The sequence below is a fragment of the Schistocerca piceifrons genome, chromosome 8, assembly GCF_021461385.2.
Source record: "Schistocerca piceifrons isolate TAMUIC-IGC-003096 chromosome 8, iqSchPice1.1, whole genome shotgun sequence".
NCBI lineage: Eukaryota > Metazoa > Arthropoda > Insecta > Orthoptera > Acrididae > Schistocerca > Schistocerca piceifrons.
The window spans coordinates 254,783,171-254,797,482 of record NC_060145.1 but is presented as its reverse complement, the minus strand read 5'-3'; the positions used below and the strand labels follow the sequence as shown (position 1 = coordinate 254,797,482).

At 39.5% G+C, this 14,312-nt stretch overlaps 1 protein-coding gene across 1 annotated transcript in view; it reads left to right on the top strand.

Annotated features, from left to right (window-relative positions):
• The window catches only part of LOC124711631 (pre-mRNA-splicing factor ISY1 homolog), a 74,908-nt gene that overhangs the window by 42,295 nt on the left and 18,301 nt on the right, over positions 1-14,312 (top strand). The window contains exon 5 of the mRNA XM_047241808.1: positions 11,566-11,715. Coding sequence (XP_047097764.1) covers positions 11,566-11,715 — 150 coding nt within the window. The remainder of the gene's footprint in view (positions 1-11,565; positions 11,716-14,312) is intronic.

Sequence of the window (14,312 nt, the reverse complement as noted above, 5' to 3'; positions counted from 1 at the left end):
TGAAAAAATTGTTAAAAACGTTCGAAGAAGGTGTTAAATAGAAATAAATGGTAGCTGCCAAACAGAGAGCTATGTAGGAAGTTAAAAGATAGGTCTGAAAAGTTTTAAAAAGCAGGAAGTAGTAGGTGCACTCATAAATAAATATGTTCTATTGCAAATTGACAGGTGCAACAATAAGCAACACATGTGATCATGCAATTAGCTCGTAAGTAAACACACACAGTCAGCTAACAGTCAAATTGGGCAGCAAGAGCCAGTAAACTCTCAAAATGTTATCAGTAAATTGCGAAGTATTCATAACAAAGTTCCTGAATTTATTGCCCTGCAGGAAATTTCTCATGCTAAAAGTATTCAAGGGACCTAGAACTGGTTGAAGTGCACAGTAGAGAGCTCTGAGACATTTAGCGATTCATGGAACATGTATCTACCCGGCAGATTAGACACCTTATAAGGGCGAGTGTGTGTTGTAGTTGACAAAAATATTGTCTCTATTCAGGTCAAATTTGAGTGTAACATTGAAGTGATTTGGTCGCTTATAACAGGCCTGCATCAAATCAAGTTAATTGTTGGATGTTTTTACCAGCCACCCAGTTCCAGTGACTGTTTGAGGGTCATTCAAGAAATGTCTTTGGTCAGTAACATGGAGATAACCAGAGCATGCAATATTAATTGGAGGCAATTTCCACCTTACGTAGTACAGACTGGGTTGTCTATGGATTCATTGCAGTGGGTACAGAGAGACAGACAGACAGTCTTGTGAAGTACTTTTGAACATGTTTTCTGAAAATTGTCTTGGGCAGCTAGTTAAGACAGCCCACACACAACAGCTAGTTAGACAGCCCAAACACAATGGAAATACACCGAGCTGACAGAAGCCATGGGATACCTCCTAATATTTTGTTTGACCTTTTGCACTAACTTTTACGTGGCATGGACTCAACAAGTTGGTGAAAGTTGCCTGCAGAAATATTGAGCCATGCTGCCTGTATAAGCTTGCAGACGTTTTGCTAGCGCAGGATTTTGTGCACGAATTGACCTCTTGATTATGTTCCATAAATATTCAATGGGGTTCATGTCAGCAATCTGGATGGTCAAATCATTCATTCAAATTGCCTGGAATGTTCTTCAAACAAATTGTGAACAACAGTGACTGAATCATATGGTGCATTGTCATTCAAAAAGATTCTGTTATTGTTTGGGAACATGAAGTCCATGAATGGCTGCAAATGGTCTCAAAGAGCCAAACATAACTATTTCCAGTGAATGATCAGATCCATTGGACCAGAGGACCCAGTTGATTTCGTGTGAAGCCAGCCCACGCCATTATGGAGCCACCACCAGGTTGCACAGTGCCTTGTTGACAACTTGGGTCCATGGATTCGTGGGGTCTGCTCCACACCCGAACCCTACTATCAGCTCTTACCAAGCAAAATTGGGACTCATCTGACCAGGCTACAGTTTTCCAGTCATCTAGGGTCCAACCAACATGGTCACGAGCCTAGGAGAGGCACTGCAGGCGATGCTGTGCTGTTAGCAAAGGCACTCACATCAGTCGTCTGCTGTCACAGACCATTAATGTCAACTTTCGCTGGATTGTCCTTACAGATAAGTTCGTCATACATCCCACATTGATTGCTGCTGTTATTTCATGCAGTGTTGCTTGTATGTTAGCACCAACAACTATGCCCAAACAACACTGTTCTCGGTCGTTAAGTGAAGGCCATCAGCCGCATTGTCCTTGGTGAGAGGTAATGCCTGAAATTTGGTATTCTTGGCACACTCCTAACTCTAGGGATCTAGAGATATTGAATTCCCTGACGATTTCTGAAATGGAATGCCCCATGCATGTAGCTCCAACTACCACTCCGCATTCAGAGTCCACTCCGCATTCAGAGTCTCGTAATTCCCTTCATGCGGTCATAATCAAGCTGGAAATTTTTCACATGAATCGCCTGAATACCAGTGACAACTTCAGCAATGCACTTCCCTTTTATACCTTGTATATGGGATACTACCGCAAACTGTGTATATGTGTATTGCTATGCTGTGACTTTTGTCACTTCATTATATTTTAGATATTTTAGCTACAGACATGACCTGACCGATGGCTTCAGTTTTGTGACAGGGATTAGTAATCATGTCATCATAGCACCTATATGGTTAGTAAAGTTAATAAATCAGTCAAGAAGGCCAGGAAAGTATTTGCTAGAAAGAGCAAATAAGCAGTTCTTAGCATCATGCTTAAGAGGATGAATTGACATCATTGAGTACCAGTATGACAGACAGAAAGGAATTATGGACAAAGTTTAAGCAGATAGTAAATTTTGGCTGACTAAGTGGATTAAGAGCAGGAAAAAAAAAAATACCTTGGTTTAACAACAAAATTCAGAAAATACTGAGGAAGCAAACACTGTTGTACTCTCATTTCAAACCAGGCCCACAAATGATGACGGGCAAGTGTCAGTTGAAATTCATGCAGCTGTAAAAAGACCCATGTGCATAGCATACAACCACCACTGTCATACCTTAGCAAAAGATCTTGCCAAGTAGTCGAGAAAATTGTGGTCCTATGTAAAATTGCTAAGTGGGTGTAAGGCTTCTATCCAGTCTGGTGTGGCGGCAGAGGATAGAAAAAGAAAAGGTGAAGTTTTAAATTTTGCATTTAAGGAATCGTACAAACATACTGTCGTTTGACCATTGCATAGACACCTGTATGGAGGACATAGTAATAAACCATCCGTAGCATGGAGAAACAACTGAAAGAGTTGAAAGAAAATAAGTCACCCGGTTTCTGACAGATGGAATTCCAATTCAGTTTTACAAGGTGTGCCCTACAGCATTAGCCCCTTACTTAGCTTGCATTTATCGCCAATCTTTCACCCAGCACAAAGTCATGAGTGACTAGAAAACAGCACAGATGACTCCTGTATATAAGATTAATAGAAGAAGGGACCCACAAAATTACAGACCAATATGCTTAATATTGGTCTGTGCAGAATTCTTGAACATAAGCTCAGTTCAAATATAATAAATTTCTTCGATGGAAAAGCATCACTCGTGCTAAACTCAGCTTGCCCTTTTCCCACATGATATCCTGCGAACAATGAATGAATTGCAACAGATAAATTCCATTATAGAGTTCCAAAATGCATTTGATGTGATGCCACAATACAGATTTTTAATGAAGGTAAGAAAATACAGAATAGGTTCTCATATATGTGAGTGGCTCGAGGATTTTTTAAGTGCAATCTGCAGCTGGTTGCTAATGATGCTGTGGTGTATGGGAAGGTGTTACAGTTGAATGACTGTAGTAGGATACAAGATGACTCAGACAAAAATCTAGGTCTTGTGATGAATGGCAGCTTTGTTATAAATGTAGAAAAATGTAAGTTAATGGCAGTGAATAGGGAAAACAAACCCATAATGTTTGAATACAGCATTAGTAGTGTGCTGCTTGACTGAGTCATGTCAATTAAATATCTAGGCATTTCAGAGCAAAGCAATATGAAATGGAATGAGCGTGTAAGAATTGTACTAGGGAAGGCAAGTGGTCAACTTCTACATCTACATCTACATCTACATGGTTACTCTGCAATTCACGCTCAAGAGCCTGGCAGAGGGTTCATCTACTATTCCACTCTTGGATGGCGCATGGGAAAAAGGAACACCTAAATCTTTCCATTCAAGCTCTGATTTCTCTTATTTTATTATGATGATCATTTCTCCCTACGTAGGTGGGTGTCAACAAAATATTTACGCATTCGGAAGAGAAAGTTGGTGATTGAAATTTTGTAAATAGACCTCGCCGCAAAGAAAACCGCCTTTGTTTCGGTGACTGTCACCCCAACTGGCGGTATCATCTCAGTGACACTCTCACCCCTATTGTGTGATAACACGAAACGAGCTGCCCTTCTTTGCACTTTTTTCATGTCCTACATAAATCCTATCTGGTAAGGACGATTCCAGCAGAGGATGCACAAGTGTAATGTAGGCTGTCTCTTTAGTGGGTAATTCGCATCTTCTAAGTGTTTCGCCTTCCCCACAATATTATCTACGTGGTCTTTCCAATTTAAGTTGCTCCTAATTGTAATTCCTAGGTTTATTGAGACAATATTGGGAAAGTTTGGTTCATTTGTAAAGGGGACTGTGTATAAGACACTAGTGTGACTGATTGTTGAGTATTGCTCGAGTGTTTGGCATTCTCTCTAGGATTGATTGAAGGGAGGCACCAAATCAACCCAGAGACATGGTACTAGACTTGTTACCAGTAAGTTCAATCAACACACAAGTTTTACAGAGATGTTTTGGGACCTCAAATCGGCAGTCGTGGAGGGAAGGCAACATTCTGTTTGAGGAACACTATTGTGAAAATTTAGAGAATCAGCATTTGAAGCTCACTGCTGCAGAACAATTCTACTACCGCCATCATATGTTTTGCATAAGGACCTTGGAGATTAGGGCTTGTACAGAGGCATGTAGATAGTCATTTTTCTGTCGCCTTATTTGCAAGTGGACCAGGAAAGGAAATGTCTAGTAGTGGTACAGGCTGCCCTGTACCACACATTATACAGTGGCGCAGAGAGTGTGTAAGTAGATACAGGTGTAGAGAATATGTTAAAAACAGCACTGGAGTTAAATGTTCAAAAAGTGGCTGTCACCGCATGAGCAGGGAGTTGTAATGTGACATTCATTAGCACAATGGCCCATTACAACAATGAGGATTCAGATTGTACGACTAGGGTGGCTGGTGTATGTTTTGAAGGCAGGTACTGTAGAGTAGAAGAAAGTATAGACATATTAAGGAATAAAGAATGCACGATGAGTTGTGGGTAAGTGACAAAAGACAATAGCAAAGGTAAAAGGGTATGAGAAGGAAGAGAGTGAAATCAGCTATGTATAAAAGTAATGAAAATTCCTTGATGAAACAGTAAGTAGAATAAGGGAAAAGCAACACTAATCTGATATGTGCAGCATAGGAACACACAACAATTTCCTTCACTTGGAATAAGTAACTGTGTCAGCAAACTGATTGATCTGATTTATTCATTCATCTGTGGATTGTCACAATGATATAGGAATTGTCATCATAGTACAGTGATAATAAATATCTCACACTATATATGCACATAGAATATCTGAAATTATTTAGGAAAACTGTGTAAAGTCTAAATTGTCTTGGCTGAACAGAGCCAACTATCTTCCTGAATATGAGGTCAGTGTCTTAATAACTGCAATTCCTCATTCAGTTGGACCCTGTTGTACAACACAACTGCTGTAGGAATATTTATCACTTCTGTTAAAACTACATTAAATATTTTTGCTTCTCATGATTTGTACTGGATTGACAGGAGCATTTGACGTGGTGTCCCATTGCAGATTGTTAACCAAGGTACAGTCATACGAGTAGGCTCCCAGTTATGTCAGTGGCTCAAAGACATCTTAATTAATTGAAGCCAATACATTGTCCTCGATGGTAAGTGTTCACCAGAGACAAGGATATTGTAAGGAGTGCCCCAGGAAGGTGGGGTAGCACCACAGACAGGGTTGCGGCTGTTTACGGATGATGATGTGGTGTGTGGGAAGGTGTCCTCATTGAGTGACTGTAGGAGGGTAAAAGATGAGGTGGTCAAAATTTCAAGTTGTATGATGAATGGCAGCTCCTCTAAATGTGGAAAAATGTAAGTTAAAACAAATGGGTAGGAAAAACAATCCAATAATGTTCAAATACAGCATCAGTAGTGTGCTTCCTGACAGTCACATCAGTTAATATCTAGGCGTAACGTTGCAAAGCAATATGAAATTGAACAAGCTGATGAGGGTGGTAGCAGGGAAAGCACATGGTTGACTTCAGTTTATTGGGAGAATTTTAGTGAAGTGTGGCTCATCTGTGAGAGTGAGTGCATACAGAACACCAGTGCGACTCATTCTTGAGTACTGCTTGAAAGTTGGTATCCCCACCAGGTTGGATAAAAGGAGACCCCCAAACAGGGTGGCTATTCATCTGGAAAACTTGAAATTCTCAAGGAATTACATTTTACATGGAAATCTCAGGGAATTTCGGAACTCTTTGTTACCAGTAGGTTCAATCAACACATGAGTATTACACAGATGCTTTACGAGCTTAAACGGTAATCACTGGAGGGAAGATGTTCTTTTTCATGAAACTCATTGAAAATTTGAAGTTGATTGCAGAATGATTCTATTACTGCCAATGTACATTTTATGTAAGGACCATGGCAGTAAGAAAACAGAAATTAGAACGTGTACTGAGACATGTAGATGGTTGTTTCTACCTTACTCTATTAGTGAGTAGAACAGGAAAGGAAATGACAAGTAGTGTACAAGGTACACTCCGCCGTGCACAACACAGCATCGTGAGGACTATGTATATAGGTGTAGATAAGTTTCACAGCTTCAACCTTATTTTTTTCTAAATAGCGAACTGTCCCTGTGATGCAGGAATCGCATCTCTGTGAAGTTGTATTGAGATCTGTGCCAGTACTGCTATAACTGCATACTTTACCCCATTATATTCCTGTTGCAAAATATCCTGTGAAATTAACTGTTATTAATAGGACTGTCACTGCTTCCAATTTTTTTATAGCTAGCTATATTTTGTAGTGCTGTGGTATATACCTAGAAGAAGGGATCGGTTGGTAGGACATGTTCTGAGGCATCTAGGGATCACCAATTTAGCATTGGAGGGCAGTGTGGAGGGTAAAAATTGTAGAGGGAGACCAAGAAATGGATACACTAAGCAGATTCAGAAGGATTGATGTTGCAGTAGGTACTGGGAGATGAAGAAGCTTGCACAGGATAGAGTAGCATGGAGAGCTGCATCAAGCCAGTCTCCGGACCGAAGTCCACAACAGCAACAACATGGTATTTGACTATTATGTTTCCCTTGGCCTTTGTTGTTTCAGTATATGTTGTTTCACCATGGAAATACTTCTAAACTACTATTTCAATAGGAATAAATCATCCATTTGATATCCACCCTTGGACAGTGGTCTCCTCAAGACTTTCCCAAATATTACTGACTGAAGCTATGAGCCACACTGTCCCATCGTATTTTGTAATGTCGTCAACCCATCTTACATTAGATCGCTATCTTGGTATTTTCTTATCTCTTGAAGGGGAATAAAGAACATCATTCAGCCATCTGCTATCCATTCATCAGGTAGCTACATGTCCCATATACCTCCATTCCATTTTTATTAGTCACACGAGGTGCTATCCGAAATTTTCTGGACTGCTGCTGCCATCTGTTGAAAACCTTACCTTTGGACTAATGGCCACCATCACCCTCGAAGTATTTCCCATCTGCACGTACACACTGGTCCCGGCTCTTCTGCCACTGGTCAAACATTTTCTGGAAGGCCTGTTCTTTGAGGGTGTTTATCGCCACCAGCAATGCTTCTTGAATCCTCTCTAGATTGTCAAACCGATGGCCTTTCAACTTGAGTTTCAGTTTTGGGAATAGTGTGAAATCGCAAGGTGACAGATCTGGCGAGTACGGTGGGTGGGGTACAACCGCCATGTTGTTTTTTGCCAGGTCCTGGTGAGCAAGGACTTGAGACGGCATATTGTCATGATGCAGCAGCCAGTTCCCTTGACGCCAAATTCGGGCCGTCGTTGCCGCACATTTTCACGGAGCCATCGCAAAAGGTCATAGTAGTACATGGAATTCACTGTTTGGTTGGGTGGGACGAATTCTTTGTGCACAATTCCCTTGGTATCAAAGAAAACGATGATCATAGGACGATTGTTGCTTTGTCTCTGGGTCATAACCGTAAATCTAGCTCACATCGTCGGTTATAACCCGTAACAAGAAGGTATGACCATGAGATGTGGTCAGATGAAGGTCCGTGCACACTCCAACACGCTGTGCCTTCTGATCGCCAGTCAAGATCCTTGGCACAAATTTTGTGGCGACACGATGCATGCCCAATTCATCAGTCAGCATTTGTTGACATGTCCCATAACCAATATCCACCTTATCCGCAAGGTCTTGAATGATGAGACATCGATCCGCATGAACCAGTTATTGAAGTTTGGCAAAAATGTCTGGCGTTGGGCGGCTAACGGGCCTTCCAGTGTGAGTATCATCTTTGATGTCTGTACGGCTGGCCCTGAACTGAGCACACCACTCAAACACATGTGTATGACTCATGCTCTGTCCCCCAAACACTCGTTGAATCTTTGCAAGTTTCTCCGTAGCACTTTTGGTGAGAATCGCACAGAATTTGATACACACACGCTGTTCTGTTCACGGATCCATCGTAAAATCGCCACACACGAAACACAGAGTATTACAGAAATCACTGTGAACATGCAGCATGCCCTCCCAGCTGAATGCGACTCAGCACACTGACTCATCAGATATGCAACTCTTGCCACCTAGCAGTGCAAAGATCAACTACTCCTACTTTCCAGGTGGCAGCACCAGTCCCAAAAATTTTGGATTCCATATAATAAATATGTGTATCACTCTCATCTGTTCTCTTATCTGTTTTCCCTCTCTTTTTTAGTAATTACTAATGTTCATCTAGCTCGTTCAACCACTCTGCATAGAAGTTCTGCACTTAGGAATGCGAGTAGTTGACAACAGTGATCATCATCTTCAAACCATTGTTCACCAAGCCATTGTTTCAAATGCAAGAAGAGATAATAGTTGCTGGATATATGGTCTGGAGAGTAGGATTGCCAGTCAGAATTTCCCAGCAGAAATGGTGACTGTTATCCTTGGTACAGGTAATAGTGTGAGGACATGCATTGTGATGGGGTGGACTATCCTGGGTGGTTTTCGACAGTCAATGTTTGACAATAATTGTTGACTCGTGTTCCATGAAATCAAACAAAAGCGTGTGTATTTTGTCCTAGAAAATAGTAGCTATCTTTTTTTGTTTTTTACTTGAATAAAATGCTTACTTGAATAGGATATCCATGGCTTGCCACTGTAATCTTCTTTCTACAATTCTCTTTTAATTCTAAGTTTGAAATTAATGGAGGCTGCAGCACTGATGTACATATTACATCAGAAAACTAGTAGGCTTTATTTCTCAAGGGCTGGTAGTATATATTTTGATGAAAATGATCCAAAATCTTTCTCGAAGTCTGTGAATCTTTGGCAAAGTGGTATCTCATACTTAGTGACATGTTCTGTAATTTTTTGCACAGCTCGCAAATGGTCCAGTGTGCTGTATCCACTTCTAAAGTCAGCTTGTTTCAGTGTCTGTTTTTCCAGTGTCATTGTTATTCATCATTTTAGTTTATTTTTATACAGTACAGAGATGAAGCTGAATGTTTGTAGCTTTTATGTTTAAGCTGTTATCTGATATTACGTATGGAATATTATTGCTTCTGAGACTCATCTCATTTACTTGTCCAAACATTTATAAAAATGTTAAAATGATTGTACAGTTCATCAAAATATCCATCTTAACTGACAAAATATTGTTTTGTCTACCCACCATAAATTTCAGTTTTGTTTTTATTTTCATCTCCTTATTGTTTGCAGTTGTTTCTTTTATCATATATGCTCTATCATAAGTATAACACTAGAAGGAGAAATTATTTACTCTACCCACCACTCAGCCTTTCTGTGGTGCAGAAAGGAATGAGAGATGGAATGAGACATTCAGCCATGAAAATCTTTACCACATGCCGAGTTCTAAAAAATGGATAATAAAACTAACTTCAAACGGAAATTAAAATTATATCTCCTTAACAACTCCTCTGAGGAAAAAAGAAAACATGACAAACTGTAAAAGAAAACGGACACTGTAAAAACATAGTACATCAGGAAAACCACACCATTGGGTAAAGAGCCATAAAATAAAATAAAAACACTGATGCTGCAACTGCAGTGAAACATGTTTGGGCTAAAAAACAAAATTGTGTTTTGTTAAAGGTGGACCCCATCCAAAAACATATGTAAAGAATGTCATGTTTCTTGCAGTTTGTTTGGTGGACTTACCCCATCCCTTTCTTCCATTGAATAAGACACAGTAAGGATTTATTATACCATTTATATTTTAAAAAGCTGGGGTACCATTTAAACATAATATTTTATAGAGCATAATAAGTAAAATAAATGTGTTCTAGTAAAAGTGACATATTTTCTTCAAGTTGTTTGGTGGACCTAGCACCTTTTTCCAATGAATAAGACAAATAATAATGTATTACACTATTTGTGTACTAAACAACACTTGGGCACTTTCAGAATGTAAGTTTATATGATACAGTATATTTAAATACCATAGTTACAATATACACTGCAATATTTTACCCAGTGTACTCCGAGGTTCTTGTTCATTCCAAAACAGCAACATAAAAATCAGACACTTAATGGGGAATATATTTCATTACTTACCTGACATCTTCAAGCTTCTTTGCATTAATCGGTACACATCCTTGTGGATACCTTGGTGGCATAGATAGTAGAGTATTTTGGACTGCTGGCAAATGTAGTGCAGACACATGTTTACACAGTCCATCAATGAATTCTCTTGTTACGACTGTTCCTGGTTTACTGAGTTTTACCAATGGATGAAAATGAGGCAATGTTGAAGCTGATATTTCTGTTCTGTTCCTTGTTACACTGGTAGAAACCCTATCGAAAGACAGCTGATATTCTGGTACAAGTGTATTATTTTATGACGGTGGCAGTTCCATATTCTGTAAAGGACATGTAACCTTTTTCAAACTACGCAGGACAAATACCTCTTGTATAACTACTGGATCTGCCTCGTTTTTCTACAGAACGATACATCTTGTGTTGCAGAGTGCCATACTACCAGCAACTCGATTTCAGAAAAACTTTTAGTGAACTCCTTTTTCCAATTCCTGATTTGGTTGTAAAACTGTCTCATTTGATATCTAGTGAGATGTCAAAATTATGATCCACAGAACATCCAGATAATTAACTAAATTATTTAAGTCTCTGTTGGTCCATTGTGGCTGGTCAGATATTTACAAAGGAAAATTGCCGAAACAGCCATATGATTTAGAAGTTATTTTATTTAGACAAGCACTTTCAGCATCTCAGTAATGCATTATTGAAGATGGCATTACAGAGATGGCGGAACTAGTTGTCTAAATAAAATAACTTCTCAAAGCGTACAACTGTTTTGGTGATTTTCTATGGTAAAAAGTTATCTAAGTGTTATTTTATTTAGTTCTGCATATTCTTTTTATCATTTAAAACTGTCATTTTGTCCTCAATTTATATTATGTTCCTTTCGAGAATTTCTTTTCTTTTTCTTTGCTTTGCAGTACCTTTCACTGTTCAGGGTACTTTGAAAAGTACATGGTTAATTTCCTCCTAATCTTTCCTCATTCTAAACTTCTGATCCATTTACAATGACCTTTTCATCAACAGAGCTTTAAGCCCTATTCTTTATTTTGTTGTTAGTCTAAAAACTTTTTGAGTATATTACAAAGTATACAATTTTTAATGGGGACAGGAGGTCTGTCACTGCATTAAATTTCTTTTTGACTCAATTTTATGTGCTGACCTTCAGCATTCACACAGTCTGTATTATAATGTTTGTGTGCCCTTAGGTGTTCGAGAATTATTTGAACAGGAACCTCCACCTCCTCCTCGAAAGACAAGAGCAGAATTAATGAAAGATATTGATGCTGATTACTACGGTTACCGTGATGATGATGATGGAATACTTGTGCCACTGGAACAAGAAGAAGAACGCAAGGGTGAGATTTCTTGTAAAAATAAAGCTTTTGTTTTCGAGCTAGTAGTGTGAGAGAAAGAGTTTCTGCCATCTTGATGTCATTCAGCAACAATTCATTGATATAACAATATAATCAGGTATTCCACATATGTGCTGAATGACTATTGAAATTTACCTGCTCTAGAAGATGAACAAATCCCTAGTTGACCACCCATATAAAGTTTTACTGTGTCACTAAATCACTTACAGGCAAGTGCCGGAACATTTTTTGAACAAGGTCATGGGCAATACTCCCTTCCCTTCCCTCCTTGGCTAGTGTAGCCTAGTGCCCATCTACACTAATTTTGACATAAGAGTGATGTTAAATCCTAACCTCCCTTCTTTCCTTTCCTGTCACTGAAGAACTTGAGGTATAATTATTCATATTAATGACTTTATCAGATGGTAACTGTGTTTTAAATTTTGTGTCAGCAGTGACTGTGAAATATACTGTTTGAATTAACAGTGCTAAATAAATAAAATTCCATGTTGAAATAAAAATACCTTCTATAGAATGCACAATATAGCCATCACGGTGGAGTTCTAAGAGTCTGTCTCACCATTCATCTAATTTGTATTCTTTCTGTTGTGGACTGATAAGGCAGCCAGTCCACAGTGACGGGTAGCCGAAAGAAAGGCACGCGTATACACACGCCGACTGGCGTGAAGTCTGGAACAGGATAACTATTGAATGGTAGCAAGAAAAGTACGTAGCTGCTTTATACTTAACTTTTAATCATTGTTGTACACATCGTTCTTCTTGAGACATTTCACACGATAACTATCAAACTATGTAAGGCTAATGGCGCCTTGCTAGGTCGTAGCCATGGACTTAGCTGAAGGCTATTCTAACTGTCTGCTCGGCTAATGAGCAATGCATGCTAACTATCTGCTCGGCTAATGAGCTATGCTTCGTCCATGTAGTCGCTAGCAAAGTCGTCCGTACAACTGGGCGAGTGCTCGTCCGTATCTTGAGACCCGCCTTGTGGTGGCGCTCGGTCTGCGATCACACAGTGGCGACACGCGGGTCCGACATGTACTAAATGGACCGCGGCCGATTTAAGCTACCACCTAGCAAGTGTGGTGTCTGGCGGTGACACCACACTTTCCATGCTGTTGCACCATTGGTTCACAATTTACTGAAAACTGCCAGTCCAACTCATCACCTTCCACAGTTTTTCATTTGAACTAATTAAAGTATTGGTGCATCTTTCATATTCATTTGTCTGTTTCTACGCACCATTCCACGCTATTCTCATTTCTGTCATTAATGCACTCCAGTTGTGCCACAGTGATTGCTGCTGTCCCTCCGGAGTTGTACAATTTTTCAACTTCTTTGTGTTGCTCTTGCTTATAAGATGGAGAAGAAAAGCAGATTGTCATCTGTTTCAGAAATACTGTCATCAGTCTCAAAACCAACATCATCAATTTCGGAACCAGATTTTTCAAGCAGCAACAAAATTTTCTCAGTAGTCAACCATCTCCCATTTTATGATAAACTTTTGCGATCCAGAAGCACACCGGAACAGCAAATGTGTGGGAACTGATCATACCTGTAATATGTTTTCAAGTCACATAGCACTTTGTGGAAGCAGGAAGATCAATGGCAGCAGTTCTCGGAAGTAGTAAAACAGCAATATAATGCACAAGCAGACAAATGTCTGCTTGTGTCTGTGTATGTGCGGATGGATATGTGTGTGTGTGCAAGTGTATACCCGTCCTTTTTTCCCCCTAAGGTAAGTCTTTCAGCTCCCGGGATTGGAATGACTCCTTACCCTCTCCCTTAAAACCCACATCCTTTCGTCTTTCCCTCTCCTTCCCTCTTTCCTGGTGGGGCAGCGGTTTGTTGCGAGGGCTTGAATTTTGTGTGTGTGTGTGTGTGTGTGTGTGTGTGTGTGTGTGTGTGTGTCTGTTTGTGTTTCTATCGACCTGCCAGCGCTTTCGTATGGTGGGTCACATCATCTTTGTTTTTGAATATATTTTTCCCGCATGGAATGTTTCCCTCTATTTTTTTATATATATATATATATATATATATATATATATATATATATATATATATATATATATATATATATAATAGAGGGAAACATTCCACGTGGGAAAAATATATCTAAAAAGAAAGATGATGAAACTTACCAAACAAAAGCGCTGGCAGGTCGATAGACACACTAACAAACACAAACATACACACAAAATTCTAGCTTTCGCAACCAATGGTTGCCTCGTCAGGAAAGAGGGAAGGAGAAGGAAAGACAAAAGGATATGGGTTTTAAGGGAGAGGGTAAGGAGTCATTCCAATCCCGGGAGCAGAAAGACTACCTTAGGGGGAAAAAAGGACAGGTATACACTCGCACACACACACACATATCCATCCACACATACACAGACACAAGCAGACATTTGTAAAGGCAAAGAGTTTGGGCAGCGCTTTTGTTTGGTAAGTTTCATCATCTTTCTTTTTTTATATATATATATAGAAAGAAACATTCCACGTGGGAAAAATATATCTAAAAACAAAGATGATGTAACTTACCATACAAAAGCATTGGTATGTTGATAGACACACAAATAAACACA